This window comes from Amblyomma americanum, chromosome 3, assembly GCF_052857255.1.
Source record: "Amblyomma americanum isolate KBUSLIRL-KWMA chromosome 3, ASM5285725v1, whole genome shotgun sequence".
NCBI lineage: Eukaryota > Metazoa > Arthropoda > Arachnida > Ixodida > Ixodidae > Amblyomma > Amblyomma americanum.
In genome coordinates, this window is record NC_135499.1 from 225,435,608 (window position 1) to 225,456,521 (window position 20,914).

The 20,914-nt window shown below is 44.8% G+C and overlaps 2 protein-coding genes across 10 annotated transcripts in view; both read left to right on the plus strand.

Moving 5' to 3' along the window:
- Window positions 1-2,098, plus strand: part of LOC144126237 (salivary anticoagulant protein P23-like) — a 339,317-nt gene extending 337,219 nt beyond the window's left edge. For all 8 annotated transcript variants that reach the window (XM_077660290.1, XM_077660294.1, XM_077660287.1 and 5 more), the window contains 2 exons: window positions 263-442; window positions 1,750-2,098. In XM_077660290.1, the coding sequence (XP_077516416.1) occupies window positions 263-442; window positions 1,750-2,058 (489 nt within the window). In that variant the 3' untranslated portion in view covers window positions 2,059-2,098. The remainder of the gene's footprint in view (window positions 1-262; window positions 443-1,749) is intronic.
- Window positions 2,099-12,150: 10,052 nt separating this feature from the next.
- Window positions 12,151-20,137, plus strand: LOC144126240 (salivary anticoagulant protein P23-like). Of its 2 annotated transcripts, none has more exons than XM_077660296.1 (6): window positions 12,151-12,258; window positions 16,437-16,498; window positions 17,661-17,750; window positions 17,934-18,079; window positions 18,654-18,833; window positions 19,210-20,137. In XM_077660296.1, exons 2-6 carry the CDS (start codon window positions 16,456-16,458, stop codon window positions 19,507-19,509), a joined length of 759 nt encoding a protein of 252 aa, XP_077516422.1. In that variant the 5' UTR covers window positions 12,151-12,258; window positions 16,437-16,455; the 3' UTR covers window positions 19,510-20,137. The 2 variants fall into 2 exon arrangements, with proteins under 2 accessions (XP_077516422.1, XP_077516423.1); XM_077660297.1 differs by having other exon boundaries at window positions 12,194-13,947.
- The last annotated feature ends 777 nt before the right edge of the window (window positions 20,138-20,914 follow it).

Sequence of the window (20,914 nt, forward strand, 5' to 3'; positions counted from 1 at the left end):
TCTGACTGCCGGTTAATATGATAGTATTTTGTGCACTTTCCCGCTTGTTTGTGGAGTGTGCATCACGATGAATTTGAATGCAGCACCTAGCAAACTCCATGAGGACATGCACCAGCCCGAGTGAAATTCGAACAAAACGGCTGAGAGTCTTAAACCCACATTGTGTCCTTTGTTTCACATATGACTGCGATAAAAAAAAAATGTATCCATGCTGGGGCGAAATAGCACAGGCCAATAGTATACGCAGTGACATGTCGTGCAGGTCTACAAGACGGCCATCACGAACCGAGACCTGAAGGTGAACGTGACGCGAGGCGGCATCAAGAACTTCGACACGTCCGTGCAGCGCGTCGGCAACTGCGACCCGAAAGTGGTGGCCGGCAACACCAGCGTCACCTGCATGCTGAGCTTCGACGGCATCACCACGGACCTAGTTGCCGTGGTATGGGTCAGGAGATGGACTCCGCTTGCTCTCTACTTCTTTAAGCCGGCATCGTTTAGCGGCTATGAATTAAAGAACGACTGAATGAACGCGCTTTAACAAAGAGTGATGAATTTGTGGAGAAAAAATTTTCCCTATTACGCTTTTGAGGAGGAAGATTGCGTTTCGGCTTAATGGATCTTTTTATTTCTGAGAGGTGCCTCGGTACAATAGTCACGAGATAACGGGCAACCGCAAGTTGATGCCTATTATGTCGAATTCTTTGACGAGCGAGTAAGTACGTGATTGCGAGAAACTATAGCGCGAAGGAAGGCGAACAGAGACTTGCACAAAATCTTTCTTCTTTGTTAGAAAAAATCTGCGGTATTTTGGTGGTTCCGGCTTGCTCCTGTGTTGTCTGGAACACACTCACTGGCTCAGACTGGTTTCCGATATCACTGGTCTTGCAGCTGTATTATGGTTAAGTCCGGGGCACTTCTCTTCCAAAGAGGACGCCAGTTTGTTGCACAACTGCAATTAAAATTATCGACGCCATATTTGGAACCCGTAGGAGAACAAGCGTATGCACCTCTTTGCACTGCTATCTGCCCCCCTCCCTTCCACACACGCACGAACACATTGTTAATTAATAAAATGGTGCAGAGCAGGAGAATGTTGGGCGTTCTGAGAGAGCCTTTCTTTGCATCTTGAGAACAATCTGGCCGATGGCGACGACTTTTGGTATTTAGGGGCTTGTTTTGTTCAGAATCGCCGGTAAGAATAGAGCAAATCAAATGGCATTCACTGGGATTGAATTTCATCGATTTTCTTCTCAAACATGAACCGATCTTTTAAAGAGCTGCAGTTAAGGGTAAATGTGAACACTGAGACTTAATCACGGTGGCACACTGCAGAAAATATTCCTCTACTTTACTTTTTTAGTGTCGCATTTGTTACCCTCTTCGCTGCTGATGAACCAGCCCACGTGAATTTTTAGCTTTTGGCTGCAGGGTTCTCGTATAGAGGTGGAGCTGCAGAGACGGCTAGTGCTGTGCGCTGAAAAGAGGACGGTCGCAATGAAGACCTGTTTTCTAATGATGTTCAAGTGCTTTCTTTTTGAGGCCAAAAGGCGTCGTTGGTCACAAAATTCGTTCATTGGCTGAAGGGAGGGGACGTCACCAAACCGGAGCATTCCAATTGGCCGGAGGAAAGTGACGTAACCTGACTGGAAATGACGCCACGTCCGGTAAATACATCAATAGCTGCTAATGATCTCACATTGCACACTCCTAATGGAATTAAGTGTCCCTGTGAATTTATTTTTTCAGACCAAGGGAGACAATTTAATTGGCACAGTCAAGGAAGTGGATGTTCAAGCTGTCGTCTACAATACCACAGGGATGTTCGAGGTCACCGCGGCTCCCAATCGACCGGGCTTCGTGCGTACTTTCTTCGTGGAGCACATCAAGTTGGCAGTGACACCTGGGAGCAACCTGGATCTGAACGCGATTCGCATGAGTAACTTCAAGTCTTACATCGCTAATTACCTGAGGGAAGAGCTGTACCTGAACCTCTACGGCAATTACCAGACGTTGCTGAACTATGCGGTCGCGCGAATGAATTTTTCACTGGTTTGATGCCGGCGTGGTGAACAAGCAATAAAGAGCTTTGTCCGATGCTGGTCGGTCAAGCTTTTTGAACAGGGTAAACAAGCGTTTGAAATTAGCTGCTCTTCTTTAAGACATTAAAATGGGGTGGGTCTACACTGTTAGTCGCAGGAACACAGTATTGTTGAATTGCAAGCGTGCCAATAAATATATGCTGAGACGGTGTAATATGATTTGCACGCGAAAATGTAACTTTTGTCTACGGGACGTACACCTGTGCGACACAATCGTTCGTTGTTCATTATACAAACAGACCACCCCACGTAAGCACATTGGGTCACCAGGCACAAATAGCTCACACACCCACGCGCGAGCAGAAGGACATATGAACACCAGTTCAAATGCGATCAGGAACTGCGAATGAATTTTTCACTGGTTTGATGCCGGCGTGGTGAACAAGCAATAAAGAGCTTTGTCCGATGCTGGTCGGTCAAGCTTTTTGAACAGGGTAAACAAGCGTTTGAAATTAGCTGCTCTTCTTTAAGACATTAAAATGGGGTGGGTCTACACTGTTAGTCGCAGGAACACAGTATTGTTGAATTGCAAGCGTGCCAATAAATATATGCTGAGACGGTGTAATATGATTTGCACGCGAAAATGTAACTTTTGTCTACGGGACGTACACCTGTGCGACACAATCGTTCGTTGTTCATTATACAAACAGACCACCCCACGTAAGCACATTGGGTCACCAGGCACAAATAGCTCACACACCCACGCGCGAGCAGAAGGACATATGAACACCAGTTCAAATGCGATCAGGAACTGCGAATGAATTTTTCACTGGTTTGATGCCGGCGTGGTGAACAAGCAATAAAGAGCTTTGTCCGATGCTGGTCGGTCAAGCTTTTTGAACAGGGTAAACAAGCGTTTGAAATTAGCTGCTCTTCTTTAAGACATTAAAATGGGGTGGGTCTACACTGTTAGTCGCAGGAACACAGTATTGTTGAATTGCAAGCGTGCCAATAAATATATGCTGAGACGGTGTAATATGATTTGCACGCGAAAATGTAACTTTTGTCTACGGGACGTACACCTGTGCGACACAATCGTTCGTTGTTCATTATACAAACAGACCACCCCACGTAAGCACATTGGGTCACCAGGCACAAATAGCTCACACACCCACGCGCGAGCAGAAGGACATATGAACACCAGTTCAAATGCGATCAGGAACTGCGAATGAATTTTTCACTGGTTTGATGCCGGCGTGGTGAACAAGCAATAAAGAGCTTTGTCCGATGCTGGTCGGTCAAGCTTTTTGAACAGGGTAAACAAGCGTTTGAAATTAGCTGCTCTTCTTTAAGACATTAAAATGGGGTGGGTCTACACTGTTAGTCGCAGGAACACAGTATTGTTGAATTGCAAGCGTGCCAATAAATATATGCTGAGACGGTGTAATATGATTTGCACGCGAAAATGTAACTTTTGTCTACGGGACGTACACCTGTGCGACACAATCGTTCGTTGTTCATTATACAAACAGACCACCCCACGTAAGCACATTGGGTCACCAGGCACAAATAGCTCACACACCCACGCGCGAGCAGAAGGACATATGAACACCAGTTCAAATGCGATCAGGAACTGCGAATGAATTTTTCACTGGTTTGATGCCGGCGTGGTGAACAAGCAATAAAGAGCTTTGTCCGATGCTGGTCGGTCAAGCTTTTTGAACAGGGTAAACAAGCGTTTGAAATTAGCTGCTCTTCTTTAAGACATTAAAATGGGGTGGGTCTACACTGTTAGTCGCAGGAACACAGTATTGTTGAATTGCAAGCGTGCCAATAAATATATGCTGAGACGGTGTAATATGATTTGCACGCGAAAATGTAACTTTTGTCTACGGGACGTACACCTGTGCGACACAATCGTTCGTTGTTCATTATACAAACAGACCACCCCACGTAAGCACATTGGGTCACCAGGCACAAATAGCTCACACACCCACGCGCGAGCAGAAGGACATATGAACACCAGTTCAAATGCGATCAGGAACTGCGAATGAATTTTTCACTGGTTTGATGCCGGCGTGGTGAACAAGCAATAAAGAGCTTTGTCCGATGCTGGTCGGTCAAGCTTTTTGAACAGGGTAAACAAGCGTTTGAAATTAGCTGCTCTTCTTTAAGACATTAAAATGGGGTGGGTCTACACTGTTAGTCGCAGGAACACAGTATTGTTGAATTGCAAGCGTGCCAATAAATATATGCTGAGACGGTGTAATATATTTGTGATTTGCACGCGAAAATGTAACTTTTGTCTACGGGACGTACACCTGTGCGACACAATCGTTCGTTGTTCATTATACAAACAGACCACCCCACGTAAGCACATTGGGTCACCAGGCACAAATAGCTCACACACCCACGCGCGAGCAGAAGGACATATGAACACCAGTTCAAATGCGATCAGGAACTGCGAATGAATTTTTCACTGGTTTGATGCCGGCGTGGTGAACAAGCAATAAAGAGCTTTGTCCGATGCTGGTCGGTCAAGCTTTTTGAACAGGGTAAACAAGCGTTTGAAATTAGCTGCTCTTCTTTAAGACATTAAAATGGGGTGGGTCTACACTGTTAGTCGCAGGAACACAGTATTGTTGAATTGCAAGCGTGCCAATAAATATATGCTGAGACGGTGTAATATATTTGTGATTTGCACGCGAAAATGTAACTTTTGTCTACGGTACGTACACCTGTGCGACACAATCGTTCGTTGTTCATTATACAAACAGACCACCCCACGTAAGCACATTGGGTCACCAGGCACAAATAGCTCACACACCCACGCGCGAGCAGAAGGACATATGAACACCAGTTCAAATGCGATCAGGAACTGCGAATGAATTTTTCACTGGTTTGATGCCGGCGTGGTGAACAAGCAATAAAGAGCTTTGTCCGATGCTGGTCGGTCAAGCTTTTTGAACAGGGTAAACAAGCGTTTGAAATTAGCTGCTCTTCTTTAAGACATTAAAATGGGGTGGGTCTACACTGTTAGTCGCAGGAACACAGTATTGTTGAATTGCAAGCGTGCCAATAAATATATGCTGAGACGGTGTAATATATTTGTGATTTGCACGCGAAAATGTAACTTTTGTCTACGGTACGTACACCTGTGCGACACAATCGTTCGTTGTTCATTATACAAACAGACCACCCCACGTAAGCACATTGGGTCACCAGGCACAAATAGCTCACACACCCACGCGCGAGCAGAAGGACATATGAACACCAGTTCAAATGCGATCAGGAACTGCGAATGAATTTTTCACTGGTTTGATGCCGGCATGGTGAACAAGCAATAAAGAGCTTTGTCCGATGCTGGTCGGTCAAGCTTTTTGAACAGGGTAAACAAGCGTTTGAAATTAGCTGCTCTTCTTTAAGACATTAAAATGGGGTGGGTCTACACTGTTAGTCGCAGGAACACAGTATTGTTGAATTGCAAGCGTGCCAATAAATATATGCTGAGACGGTGTAATATATTTGTGATTTGCACGCGAAAATGTAACTTTTGTCTACGGGACGTACACCTGTGCGACACAATCGTTCGTTGTTCATTATACAAACAGACCACCCCACGTAAGCACATTGGGTCACCAGGCACAAATAGCTCACACACCCACGCGCGAGCAGAAGGACATATGAACACCAGTTCAAATGCGATCAGGAACTGCGAATGAATTTTTCACTGGTTTGATGCCGGCGTGGTGAACAAGCAATAAAGAGCTTTGTCCGATGCTGGTCGGTCAAGCTTTTTGAACAGGGTAAACAAGCGTTTGAAATTAGCTGCTCTTCTTTAAGACATTAAAATGGGGTGGGTCTACACTGTTAGTCGCAGGAACACAGTATTGTTGAATTGCAAGCGTGCCAATAAATATATGCTGAGACGGTGTAATATATTTGTGATTTGCACGCGAAAATGTAACTTTTGTCTACGGTACGTACACCTGTGCGACACAATCGTTCGTTGTTCATTATACAAACAGACCACCCCACGTAAGCACATTGGGTCACCAGGCACAAATAGCTCACACACCCACGCGCGAGCAGAAGGACATATGAACACCAGTTCAAATGCGATCAGGAACTGCGAATGAATTTTTCACTGGTTTGATGCCGGCGTGGTGAACAAGCAATAAAGAGCTTTGTCCGATGCTGGTCGGTCAAGCTTTTTGAACAGGGTAAACAAGCGTTTGAAATTAGCTGCTCTTCTTTAAGACATTAAAATGGGGTGGGTCTACACTGTTAGTCGCAGGAACACAGTATTGTTGAATTGCAAGCGTGCCAATAAATATATGCTGAGACGGTGTAATATGATTTGCACGCGAAAATGTAACTTTTGTCTACGGGACGTACACCTGTGCGACACAATCGTTCGTTGTTCATTATACAAACAGACCACCCCACGTAAGCACATTGGGTCACCAGGCACAAATAGCTCACACACCCACGCGCGAGCAGAAGGACATATGAACACCAGTTCAAATGCGATCAGGAACTGCGAATGAATTTTTCACTGGTTTGATGCCGGCATGGTGAACAAGCAATAAAGAGCTTTGTCCGATGCTGGTCGGTCAAGCTTTTTGAACAGGGTAAACAAGCGTTTGAAATTAGCTGCTCTTCTTTAAGACATTAAAATGGGGTGGGTCTACACTGTTAGTCGCAGGAACACAGTATTGTTGAATTGCAAGCGTGCCAATAAATATATGCTGAGACGGTGTAATATGATTTGCACGCGAAAATGTAACTTTTGTCTACGGGACGTACACCTGTGCGACACAATCGTTCGTTGTTCATTATACAAACAGACCACCCCACGTAAGCACATTGGGTCACCAGGCACAAATAGCTCACACACCCACGCGCGAGCAGAAGGACATATGAACACCAGTTCAAATGCGATCAGGAACTGCGAATGAATTTTTCACTGGTTTGATGCCGGCGTGGTGAACAAGCAATAAAGAGCTTTGTCCGATGCTGGTCGGTCAAGCTTTTTGAACAGGGTAAACAAGCGTTTGAAATTAGCCGCTCTTCTTTAAGACATTAAAATGGGGTGGGTCTACACTGTTAGTCGCAGGAACACAGTATTGTTGAATTGCAAGCGTGCCAATAAATATATGCTGAGACGGTGTAATATATTTGTGATTTGCACGCGAAAATGTAACTTTTGTCTACGGTACGTACACCTGTGCGACACAATCGTTCGTTGTTCATTATACAAACAGACCACCCCACGTAAGCACATTGGGTCACCAGGCACAAATAGCTCACACACCCACGCGCGAGCAGAAGGACATATGAACACCAGTTCAAATGCGATCAGGAACTGCGAATGAATTTTTCACTGGTTTGATGCCGGCGTGGTGAACAAGCAATAAAGAGCTTTGTCCGATGCTGGTCGGTCAAGCTTTTTGAACAGGGTAAACAAGCGTTTGAAATTAGCTGCTCTTCTTTAAGACATTAAAATGGGGTGGGTCTACACTGTTAGTCGCAGGAACACAGTATTGTTGAATTGCAAGCGTGCCAATAAATATATGCTGAGACGGTGTAATATATTTGTGATTTGCACGCGAAAATGTAACTTTTGTCTACGGTACGTACACCTGTGCGACACAATCGTTCGTTGTTCATTATACAAACAGACCACCCCACGTAAGCACATTGGGTCACCAGGCACAAATAGCTCACACACCCACGCGCGAGCAGAAGGACATATGAACACCAGTTCAAATGCGATCAGGAACTGCGAATGAATTTTTCACTGGTTTGATGCCGGCGTGGTGAACAAGCAATAAAGAGCTTTGTCCGATGCTGGTCGGTCAAGCTTTTTGAACAGGGTAAACAAGCGTTTGAAATTAGCTGCTCTTCTTTAAGACATTAAAATGGGGTGGGTCTACACTGTTAGTCGCAGGAACACAGTATTGTTGAATTGCAAGCGTGCCAATAAATATATGCTGAGACGGTGTAATATATTTGTGATTTGCACGCGAAAATGTAACTTTTGTCTACGGTACGTACACCTGTGCGACACAATTGTTCGTTGTTCATTATACAAACAGACCACCCCACGTAAGCACATTGGGTCACCAGGCACAAATAGCTCACACACCCACGCGCGAGCAGAAGGACATATGAACACCAGTTCAAATGCGATCAGGAACTGCCGCCTGCCAAGCTAGGCAGTTTGCTCACAATCCGGTAAACAGGTTGCTATGACGCCACAAAGTCACGTGACCTGGGTCGGTCACTTGACACCTAGGTTGCTTCCCTGGGAACTTTTGGCGGATTTTTTGCTCACAGCAAACGACGACGACGCCGGCTTTTTCTGCGGAATGGGCTCTTTCTTTTAACGCGATAGCGTCAATGAGCCCGTATGAAGAAAAAGGCGCCAAATGAAAGATTTTCGATACGGTCGTCTAATGCAGCAAGTGGTCAATTAACTCCATGCTCCTCCGACAAAAACAAGTTTTTGTTTGACCAGCTACCAAAAGTAAAACTAGGGGAATAAGAATGTTGGCATGGTATGACGATATCTATAGAAAAAAAAAACGGCTTATGAGTGGTTTCTATTGATGGAAGCTAGGTACTTCAATGTCAAGTGAAGCTCCATACGCAGGAACTTTGGCCAGCATTTGCCATAGCGATTAAGAACATATCTAGTTTTAAAGAGTGTATGGACGTCGGCGTTCTAATTTGTTCAACCTCGGAGCCGCCACACTTTCTGCTTTTTATATTTCGTCAGAGGGCTCCTTGAGAACTTTAGAGGGCCTCAGAGTCGTCATGTGTTGTACGGGCGTGGTTCAGACCAGCTGGCTTGTTATTTTGCAAGTTTTTTTTCTTCTCTTTAAAAAGACAAGATAGAAGTAGCTTTGCCAGCGAGAAAGTTTATCTAAAAGCGGATTTCTCCGTCGCTGGAAGAGTGCAAGCGTCATGTTTACAGTGGAAATATCATGACAGCCGCTGGAAACGCGGTTTTATTTTTCCTCAGAAATATTTGCCATTTCCAGAACCCAAGCCCCGCCTGTTACCAAATAATGCTTGGGTCGAGGTCATGTCAGCTCAGAAATGTTGTTGTTATTGTCTAAGCTCAGATACACCACAAGGAGGCTGCAATTGCTTCCTCAAGTCTTCATAGCTTCGTAGCCTCGTTTAATTATTCTGTCTGAAAGAAAAAAAATTGGCAGTGTTTTACCTCGGCTATGCAATGATGTACGTAGCGGAAGCTAGGGCATAGCTTGGTTAGCCTTGGTTAATCTCGATTGCAAGTCCAGGTTAGTCTGCTTGTCTGGCTAGTTGCTGTCACGTGGTTCGTCACGTGGTTGGTCACGTGGTTTGTCACGTGGTGTGGTGCGAGCACGGTGGGAATGCGAGCACGGCGAAACTGCGAGTTCGTGGCCAGTGTAGCTTTCGCTACGGTACTTCGCCGTTGCTTACTCAACTGTGCGGCTTGCTTTACGCCCACCAACCTGTGAGAGGCAAGTAACAGGGTACCGCATATCCGCCGCTAGTTCGTCTTCTCCTTGCGTTAAGCCGCTGACATGTGCTCGGAACGTGCTGGGCACGTGTTCGAAAGTTTGAAGATATCTCCAGGCAGTTCGGGTATCCTTCCGATTCGTACTCAAGCCTGTCCCCGATTCGCGGCGCTACTCAGGCGCAGTCCTGCGCTAAACTGTGTATCCGCGGGCAGCTCTTGTGTCCACATTGGCGTCCATAATTATTGTTGTTGTTGTTGTTGACCTCACACAATGGCACATACCCACAAGGGGGATTGGCCATAACCAGGCGGTGACTATTTAAATGACCACTTGCATGCGGCAAGCATGGGATGACCTACCAAAATTTGGATTGCACAGTTTTCGTAGCCGAGGTGGTTGCAGGAGGTTAGGGGGGTCATACAAACTAAAATTTAGGCAAAGAAGGGGTAGGGATTACTATAAGTGGTTGTAAAAACCGAAATACAGAAGCTGATAATGGGATGGGCAGGACGAAAGCTCATGAAGATAGACGTTTTGATTCTAGTAGATAATTTTGAACGGCAGAGCAAACATTCCCATTGGTATGGCCAAGCATAGAAGCGCCAAGAGACAGAACAACCGCAGAAGACAGGCGCAAACTGAGATTCTGCATTGGAACTTCGAATAGTCGCCTCCTAATCGATGAGCAGCATCGGCAAAAAAGAAGAAAGTGCTCTATTGTTTCCGACTCCTCACAATACGTACACAATGGGGAGATCGCCAGACCAGGCCTGTATAGGTAAAAATTTAGTTGCGGCACTCGGCAACGAAGCCTCGTGAAGGAAACTTCAAGATTGCGCGATCGCCAGACTGAGCTTCTCCATGGGAACAGTAGGTGCTGGAAGTCGTCCAAGGAAGAAACCGCTGATGCGCCCAATTCGTTTATTACAGTGTACCGTCGAAAGCGTGCCGCCATACTCTGTTGCATTTTTTTTCTTCTTCCTCTCATTCTGCGCAGTGTAACAAGCTAGAGAACTATTGCTCAGGTCAACATACTCTACTTTTCCTTCTAAATAAATAACTACATTTTTATTTTTCGAGGTCGCGGAATTTGAATACATTTCAGCAGTGCAAAATAGGCAAAACGTCAAGAAACGGGAGCCCCACAGGTACGTCCTATTCATCCGATTCTTTTATTGTTTATTTAGATACCCGCAGAGGAAAGCAAATTATTATTATTTTTTGAAGAAAATCAGTCAGATGCGAAGATGAACAAACAACTCAGCCCGTCTTCTATAATGTTTTTTTTTTATACCTTTCCTCTTAAAGGGCGTACAGACACAAAGTGTCGGGCTGTCCGTTTTTTGCCTCGCTAGAGCGTAAATACATTGCGCGGTCTCAGTTCAAGCGCACACGGCGCGAAACAGTGAGGCTTGAATGCGCATCGCTATAGAGTAGGGTGTAATATGGAACTATGGGAACACTTTTCCTCATTGTATGTGGTATAATAAGGGCGCATGACGGGGACACACACGTCCATTCGCGCATAAATAAGATATACATAAACATGCCGCCCACAGGTCATGCAAAGGCTGACGACAGGTACTGGCGCCAAGATGTCCGGAAGAGCAGAAGAGCAAGGTTCCGGGCTTCACAGTCCGCTGTACATCCGCTGGCTTTGGCACCTCCTCCTGCATTTATCAAATGTGTGCACGCACTGATTGATCGTGTATATAAACTTATTCTAATTATTGTGACTCGTCCCCACGGGCAACCTCACCATGCCAACTGCTCCTGTCGCTACGTCCCTTGGGAGCGCGCAATTAAGGATGGCCACTTTAGAATGCATATTAGACCTGTAGCTCTCACATTTCATGGTGGCAGGATGATCCGAGTTAACCGCTTCCGTCACTTATATCCTAATAATGACATAAACATCCGACAGGTTCGACAGGTGTCGATTAACATCCGACAGGTTTTAGGTCAGTATTAACATATAAGTGACGCTGCGGTGGAGCATTTGCCGGCAGGATAAGCAAGGCTAATTCTACCTGTAGCATACAACAACTAAGCATAACTCAACTCCCTAGTTAACGTCCTGAATGCACTATAGGGGTATCAGTATATGATTTTCCGAGGTTTTCCGAGTTCTCCACTGTGCCCATGCATGTCCACACTTACCCTTGCCCCATTGCAAATGTGGTGATTTGTCCACATATACGCTAAGCCGTAAGAAGCGCAGCATTTATGAATGTCCTGCCTTAAGCGACCGACTCATCGGTTAAGAAACAGGATTAACAACCACCTGACACGTTAACAACTTTTTCTGCTGCTGTAATTACTGCCGTTATAATAGCTGCAACGTTCTAGTTCCTATGCTCTCACTGAACTGTATCTCTGTGACAAACACCGGGAGACAAATTAAACGAACGAATGGAAAAGATGCCGCAATTTTTCAGTGCATGGCGTCCAAAACACGCACAGTGGCCTTAGGATAAGCCAGAAAGGAAACCCGAAGCCTACGGGAGCGGGTAAAAAGTGGAAAAGATAAAAGTAATCGACGAGGAGGAGGAGGAGGAGGAGGAGGAGGAGGAGGAGGAGGAGGAGGAGGAGGAGGAGGAGGGACATAAGCGAGGACGTCACGAAGCTTCAAATCTCTCTCGACCCGTCAGTATAATCGGCAGCACAGAAAGCGAGAGTCGGCCGAGTTGTTGCCTAGGGTGCGTATGCTTACTTGCTTTCAAGTCTCGTTAATTTTAACGCGCTTACGTACTGTTAATTTGCAGACACGTATTTAAGGGTAACGGAGTGGATTCCAATAGAAGGCAAGCGTAGCAGGGGGTGACAGAAATTTAGTTGGGCGAATGAGATTAAGAAGTTTGCAGGCATAGGGTGGCTGCAGCTGGCAAAGGAAAGGGTTAATTGCAGAGACATGTGAGATGCCTTTGCCCTGCAGTGGGCGTAGTCAGGCTGATGATGATGATGATGATGTATCTCATAGCTTGAACATACCATAAGCATCAACTACGGTGACTAAGTGAAACCCCTGTCGAAAGTATACGGTCGGGGGTCACAGATGTATCAAAATACAAAAACGTTACAGCTCAGCATCTTTACTGCTCGCGTTAAATTAATGACGAAAGTCAATTTATATTTCTTCTCTGTGGCATTAATTGGAAAGTGGGTTAATATGCGACATCGGACAAAACGCTACATTTTGTTCCTTAGTGCCATCTAACTTTTAAACATGAATAAAATTATTTATACATAGCTGAAATTACCCTCGTCATGCGCCCAACTCAGCTTAGGGTTGTCAAGATCTGTCTTTATCAAGCAGAGAAAAAAGATTTCTAAGTTAGCCTGTGAAAAAGAAACCAGTCAAAAAGGAACGAATTTCAGTAGGACCCTTTTTCCGGTGCTGCTGCGCAGCACAACCGAAAAAAAAGCGTCCTGAATTAATCTAAGCATATATCTAATACGATTAGCCATTAGTCTTAAATTATGAAATATTTAATAAGGTTTGCTCATTGCATTTTTACGGGAAAATTGTTCTTTCAGCAGGGTGATAAGGCACGCCTTCTACGGCTCCAGAAAACGCCACCGCGAAATATGTTACTGGTCAGCAGGAACGAAGGCATACAGCCTGCCACTGACCGAGCCCATGTCCGAATGGGAGCTTAGAAACTTGATTCCAGGGCTAAAAGAAAATTGTAGAGGTAACCTAAAACACCGCTGTGTTTGTTAAGCGATGTCGGATTAAGTGTGCTTGCTCGTGAAAATAATTAGTCCAGCTGAGGCTTCTTTCCACAGCTGCGGAGTTATTTTCAGCTATGTTAGGTAACAAACCAAGCATTTCTTTCATGATTGAATTGAAACTTACTACGCATTAAAATTTATTCATCCATATTTCATTGCACTTAACATAAGGCACGGAACAAAAAGGATGCATACACACAATATCAACGCTTGTCTTCAGCTTTACTTTATTTCACAAAACCCAGGAATAAGTGCGCAGATCATCGCAGGCAGCAGAGAACAGTACAGGCGTAGTGCGCACCATGATCTATGCACACATTCTTTGGTTTTGTGAAATAAATTTCATTTGCAGACTAACGCTTCTCGTGCGAATGCGCTTCTGTTTGGCCTGCGTCTTCGCTAAAAATTACGAGTTCAGGTGACTGGTTCGACAAGGCCATTGTTCCACCTTAACAACTACGCTTGCTTGAGCAACAACACAAATAGTGAAATTGTGAGTGTAACTATTTTATTCTTATTTGAAGCAATTTACTACAGAAATGAGGAGGAAAAAAATTATTTGAGGCCAGCACTAAGGCCCAGAGTGAAGAAGAGCGCTTGCTCCGCCAAAGCCCGCTGATCATCTGCCGAGCACTCCAGGAAGGAGGGAGAGGGTAATAAGGAGAGGCAGTGTTACATGAGTAGAGAATGTGTTCTGTTTCTTTCTCACGCCATCCGAAGTTGTAGAGCATTGGCGAGGAAAGGAGAGTTAGTTTGAGCTGTGCGAAGGAGGTGTTGAGTGACCGGTGAGGTTGGTGCGCAGGAAGGAAAATTCACGAGAACTTTACATTCAACTATGAGTGGTCCACGAGTGTCAAATACGCCACAAAGTTGGTCACCAATTATTATAGCGATTAATAGCACAGTGAGTTTTAAAGAGTACATGCATGTCGGAATACGACCTTGTGCAACATTAGGGTGTCCAAGCTTGCCAGCTCTTACATTCTGCAAGTACACTCCTTGATAATTTTAGCCAGACGGTCAGACCTCATACCGCGTTAAGCGCACATACCTCGGCCAAGTTGGCTTGCTTCTTTCTGAAAGGTTCTGTTTCTTTCTCTTTAAAAACACAAGATAAAAGGAGCTGTGCCAGCAAGCAAGTTTATCAGAAAGCGGAAACCTCCGTCTCAGGAAGGGCGCAGACGGTGTCATGATTACGGTGGAAGTATAGCAGCAGCCTCCGGACACACGCTTTTTCTCCTCAGAAGTGTGGGCCATTTCCAATGCCTAAGCTCAGCATGATAGCGATTAAAGTCTGGGTCGAGGCTATGCCAGCTCAGATATCCCACCTCGAAAGAGCAGCAGCTTCGTCAACTCTTATTCGCTCCCTAGTACCAGCAACTATTCAGCTGGAGAAAAATAATGTTCGCAGTAGCTCATTCAACTTTGCAGCTTATCTTGCACCACCAATATGTGCAACGTTAGTAAAAACCTGGTAGAAATCAGGCGTTCCTTCTTCTTCTTTTTGGTTAGTTACCTTTAGCTGCAGGTAATCGCCGGGGGGCTACATTTTTGGCCGTATGTTGGAAAATGCTCTCCTGATTATTGGGCTGCTGTTCTTCTAACCCAGCGCAAGCCTCGACTTCCGGCTCTGTTCATACATACATTTCATGTAGAATTAACAGCTCTTTCCTGTCCACATTGACATTCCTTGTCATCCATTGTTACCTTCTTCCTTTCCTTTTTCCTCTACTCCAGTGCACAATAGCAGATTAAAGAATAAATACTCAGGGCGACCTGTATTCCTTTATTTTCGCATAAACATCTTTCTCTTTTCAAGTCACGCCATTTAAAAAGATATCAGAAGCCCGGAGCAGGCAGAACTTGAACAACTTCAGAATATATGCCAAAATTAGTTATGGAAATGAGCAACTTCAGAATGCTTGCTAAAATTACTTACGGAAAGTTATTACATTACATTAGAAATTACTTCCACAAAATTACTCAAATATAAATAAATTACACTGTATATTACTGCTTACAGAATCTAGTAATATACATTAAAATTAGTTCAAAAATTAACGCAATTACTTTAACTTACGCTGCAGATCAAAGCTCTTACAAGCTTTTCAGTTTTCTTAATGCACTGCCCCACAGGAGCAGTTTAATATCAAATTAGGTTCAAGAAATTTTGCTCTACTTTAACGAAAGTGTCATTGGTCATGATGAACAGCTGCGTTGCTCACGCATATGAGGACATCGTATTGTTGCACATGAAAAACTTTTGCAGCCTTAGGTACCACTGAAAATCTGTAAAATAGTAGATTTCGCCCTCCATCCTGTGGCGAATTTAATGGGTCGAACTGCGCCCTGTCAGTTTGAAGAATTTGTCGTCTGCGCCACTTGCGAGTGTTGCCGTGATTTCTTGTTCACAGTGGCATCTCTAAAGTCAGCGGCACCCGCTGTGGGGGCTACCATACAACTAGGGAATAACAAGAACCAATTATGGTTGGTCCCCTGAAATCTGCGCCATGCCTTTCAACTTGGTCTCAGAAACGCTCTCCCAAAGAAAATAAATGCGCTTAAGGCGAATATAAGACAGTGCGAAAGAAGGGAACAGAAGCTCGACGAAACACTTGTCACTTTCATTCGCTCGAGACAGAAATGACCACTGAAGCCAAATTCCTTGCTGGCCGGAGCTGACTTGACCTTATGAAGCCTCTAAGGCAGGTTATATATTGCTTTGTTAGGGCTAGTAATCCAGTTTGGTAGCTTCGGTAGTTCGCCCCATGCACATCTCCTGCCCAGCAGTGCCCCACTGGGAGATTGCGTATTGTAATAAAAGTTATTCCGAAAGTAATTGATTACTTCTGTTTAGAACTTATGACTAAAACGTAATTTATTACAATTGTAAGCTGCTAGACGTCTCATGAAAGTAATTCATTACGTCCCAGATTAAAAACTTATTAAAATATTTAGCTTCATTACAGTTAATAAATTAAAGCTCTGTTTGCACATAAATATTTCTTGTTGCTCAAATACCTTTCATTTTTAATTGATTTCGCGACCTAGAAAGAGACGCAAATTTGCATTTTGTTTAGCCAGAGCGGCCTGCTAAGAAAACGGGCGAAAAACTTATGTCTTTTATTCTTGTTCCCCTCAGCAAGTGACTACTACCAGCAATGAAGTGCGTTGCTCTGCTTATCGCCGTCATCGCTTACTTTGGTGGGTGTGACCTGCTTTTCTGCCCGTGTATGAGAACCTCTGCATGCACTGAAGCCAAGTGCACATGGCGCGAGGCAGTAAGGTTCTAGTGCATGTTTGTATGAGGCAGTGTGGAGCTATGCATATTTTAATTCATTGCACACGCTGCAGGAAGGACACAAGGCAGGGAAACATTCTGTCAGGAGTACATGCAGGGTGTTTAACCAAGAGCTGGTATTAGAAAAATAAGTTTTAAAAACAAGAAAGCGTTTTATTATGTTAAGTACTGCCTCCAATCGAGGACGTCTGAAAGCAGCCAAGTAGTGTTAACTAGCAAACTGATTAACCGTAATCTAATCGCTAACTTTTTGAGAATTGCAATTAGGTGTGCTCATGTAATTGGAAGTTGGTAGAAGGCCATTAATAATATACTTACCATCGTTTAGATTTTCGAACCTGTGGTTGTCTTCTGCCCTGCAAAGCAGAAAATATCAGCCATTTTCGCGTGTGGAACAGCCATTTTCGCGTGTGGAACCGGAACCACGGAGTTGATGAGCATGCACAACCACTCGTGCAATCGGGTGTCGTCCGGTGGAGTATGTGTGACGTGCTGTTTTTCGTAGTACGCAGTATGGTCGCATCCAGTCCGGCCGTGGAGCAGCAAACAGGAAGCGGTGCACCTATATTTAAATATTACTACTAGTCTTCTGTGAAAGAGTCTATTTACTTAAACGACGTCACTTGCGTGAGATTAATGTTTCGCGGATTCGTCTAAAGTCACAGTTGAGAATACTTCGCGATCACTAAATTTAGCGAAGAAGAAGAAGAAGAAACGCTTTCCTTTCCACACGTGCTGAACAAGACATCCGTGAGAAGCGAATACAGGCTGCTCCTAGAAACAATGGCGCATATTGTTTTCTGTAATGAAACTCGTCGGCTGGGAATGTCACTGCATTGACCCCTCGTAGTTGCAGGTATGCAGAAGCAAAGTGCTTTTCACAGAAACATTCAATTCAGCGAATTTCGTCCAGAATTTTGGCACTTATTTTGGGGGAGTAAGCATTTTGGCCGGCTTAATCGTGGGACCAACGTTTAGGAGGTTTAAAGCACTCTTCGAAACGCGCAAAAGTTAAGTCTTCGCGAAAAGTAAGTCGTTTACAGCGTATAAACATGTCGCCCGCAGGTCATGTCAACGCTGACGACCGTCACGATCGTCAAGATGTCGTCCAAGATCCCCTGGGCCACTTGGAGAGAGACAATTCGCCGCCTAAAGGCATGCTTTTTACTTGACAGCTTTATAGGACATTAACATGCCAGAAAGCATGCGCGCATGCCGAAAATTCGAGAGTAGTGCGTTGTGCGCAAGAACACTTTTGGAACTAAGATCGGGGAAAAAAATATATGCTCATGCGCAATGGAAACTGACTTCGATGCTTCCTGTTCATATTGTCCACAGGAGGATCCAACAGCGGTTCCCAAGTGAACAGCGTGACTCAGGCGAACAATTTCATTGATTTTGTCTTCTTGGAAAGAATGCCAAATCTCATCAAGGATACACCAGGCTTGTATCCGTCAGCGCCATTGCCTCCGTTCACATTTACGGCAAGTGCACCTAGTCTTGTTTACTTGTTTGCATGTCTCTTCCTTTCGGACTTCAACACGAGCGATGTTTCTTCAACAAGACACTTGTAGGAGTAAGTGCAGCCGCCCGCAAACATGCCGCGACAGCAGTAATTGAGGTTAGCGGGACTTACCAGAGGTATTATTTGTACAATTTATATGCTGCTCCACACGCAAAAAAAAAAGAACTAATGATAATACCTTCCCGAAAGCATGTGTACCCTGCGGCAGGTGGGCCATCTGGCAGACGGACCAGAGGGACAAAATAGCTTTTTCCGTGCATGTGGGCTTGAGTGCTTGCGCAATAAAAGAAGCAGTTGACGGCACAGACCACAATAGCATAGGGAAACAGGGGAGGATAGGGCTTATCATACTTTATGCAACAACGGTGAACACGAGTGCCCGAGTTACCACCCTCAATGCGCACTAAGGCTTCAGAGCCACCGGCAGAGCCGGTATCCCAGTAATTTAAACACAAGTTTTTGACTCATGTTCGTGTACTTACTACTGGACACGAACATGCGAAGGAATTGAATTGAAGCCAAGCTGCGTGCAGGTGGAGAAGACAGCCATCACGAACCGAGACCTGGTAGTGAACGTGACGATGGGTGGGCTCAAGAACTTCGACACGGCTGTGCGTCGCTTCGGCGACTGTGAACCAGGGGAGGAGGCTGGCAATGCGAGCATCACCTGCAGGCTCAGCTTCGACGGCATCGCGGCAGACATTTTTACAATGGTATGGATAAACACCAGGATTGATCTTTTTTGAACGGCTGCGTTATCTGACGGCTGCATTCTAGATTTAAGCTTTAGTTTAGCCACCTCCAGATAACTAGAGACGCTCGCTGCTGAGGCTACAGTGACGTTGACCGACAGAGGATAAAATTAATCAGTTAACAATTAATTAAGCAATTAATATATCCATCAGTCAGTCTTTCTGTCATTCTTTCAACCAATCGACCAATAAATCAATAATCAATCTCTCTCAGACATGCTGGTACTATCATGAACTCCTCGGAGGGAAACTATTATAACCATCTTTACCCACGTTCTGCTCAGTTCCCGGGTAACAAATTCATCAGTGCTGTCCCTTTCTTGTTGCGTTTTTTCAGACCAAAGGAGACAACCTGCTTGCGACCGTGAAATCGGTGACTGTCGAAGCTGTTGTGCGCAACTCCACAGGGTTGTTCGACTTCACCAAGGCGCCCAACCGACCAGGCTTCGTGCGCGCTTTTGTCGTCCAGCACGCCGACTTCTACATCACGCCTGGAGACAATCTGGACCTTAACGCGATTCGAATGAGCGAGTTCATGTATTACATCGCCAGATACTTGAGGGAGGAATTGCAGTCGAATCTCTACGGCAGTTACAAGAGAATGCTTGATTTCGCCTTTGGTCCGATGACGCAGTAAGCGAGCTCCAACGCCTCAATGTGCTTACTCGACAGGAGAAACATGTGCGTAAAACTATTGAAACGGACGGAAACTATTTTGGGAAGTGCTCAAGTGTTTTGCAATGAGGGAAAGTAAAACCTAGTATATAATATGCTTTGACAGTCTAGCATGCTTTCAATGCGTTAGCATTAGGACTGCCGTCTTCGCCAAAATTAACCGGTGATGTCTGAAGCCTCGTCCAGGTGAGTGGTGTATTACAAATTAAAAGGTAATGAAGGGCGCAGTGACTGTCGCACTTCTCGCTGGACACGTAAACCGCGCTGTGAGCGAAGGGATGAATGAGGGAATGAAAGACGAAGAGGGGAAGAAAATCGAGTTCTGGAAATGGAAGCCTCAGAGATAGTCTCACTTCTCAGTGGGCACCTCAACTGCACCATGAAGGTGGAAAAAGTGGAGAGGAGGATGGAGCTTTAATTCTATAGCATTAATAGGGCTATTATAAAACAATGTGTCGTTGGCGGTTTGAACGCGGTTTAAGGAAGTAAAAAGCTCAGAACCACCGCTAAAGAGAAAAATTTATGGCTATTGGAGATCTGATTTGAGTTAATTGAAAAGCATGGAAATAAATGAATTGTCAAATATAAAATTTATTGTCGTTGGTATGAGTGAATTCAGTTCGTCAACAAAAATCGGTCACATAATCGGAGTCACAAAGCTGACGTTACCCCTCCACATCAGTAGGCTTTATCGTATGTTTTTTCTTCGTGTTTACGTGTGCATTAATACAAAATTAAGGCTGGTTTAAGACCGATTCCTGCGGAGATAATATGAGTCGTTATTCATAAAAGGTTGAAGTGAATTAAAAAAAATTTTGTGGGCTAGACTGTTACTCTTCACGAAAATATATGAACATTTTCAAACTGATTTCCAGCATATTGTTGGCTGAAGAGCACCGACCTTTGGGCTAGTTGGTGCATTGCAGTCATGTACAAGCGCAGAACAAACAGGAACAAAGAAGGATGGGACACCACGAGCGCTTGTGGTGTCCCATCCTTTTTTGTCCCTGTTTGTTCTGCGCTTGTACATGATTGATTGTTGGCCGGACTCCTTTTTTTCACCTGGCGCTACCATACCATTGTTCACTAAGCTGCTGCGCGCCCCTCCCTCAGGCATAGTGGATTAATAGTAGCACCAGGAGCAAGAAGCAGACCAACCGCAATATGGCGGCAATCAGGTTGGAAACGTCTGTATTAGCGCGAAAAAAAAAGAGGGTGGTGAAGAAGCACAAGAACTACACAGGTGCTGACTACCGATTTTTTTATTAGGACAAGCAGGCCACGTAAGTGCTAGGTTACACAGCTCTACCTGGAGTGACGGAGTGGCGGCATATAACCTTCGATTGCACCGTGAGGCTTTTGTAACA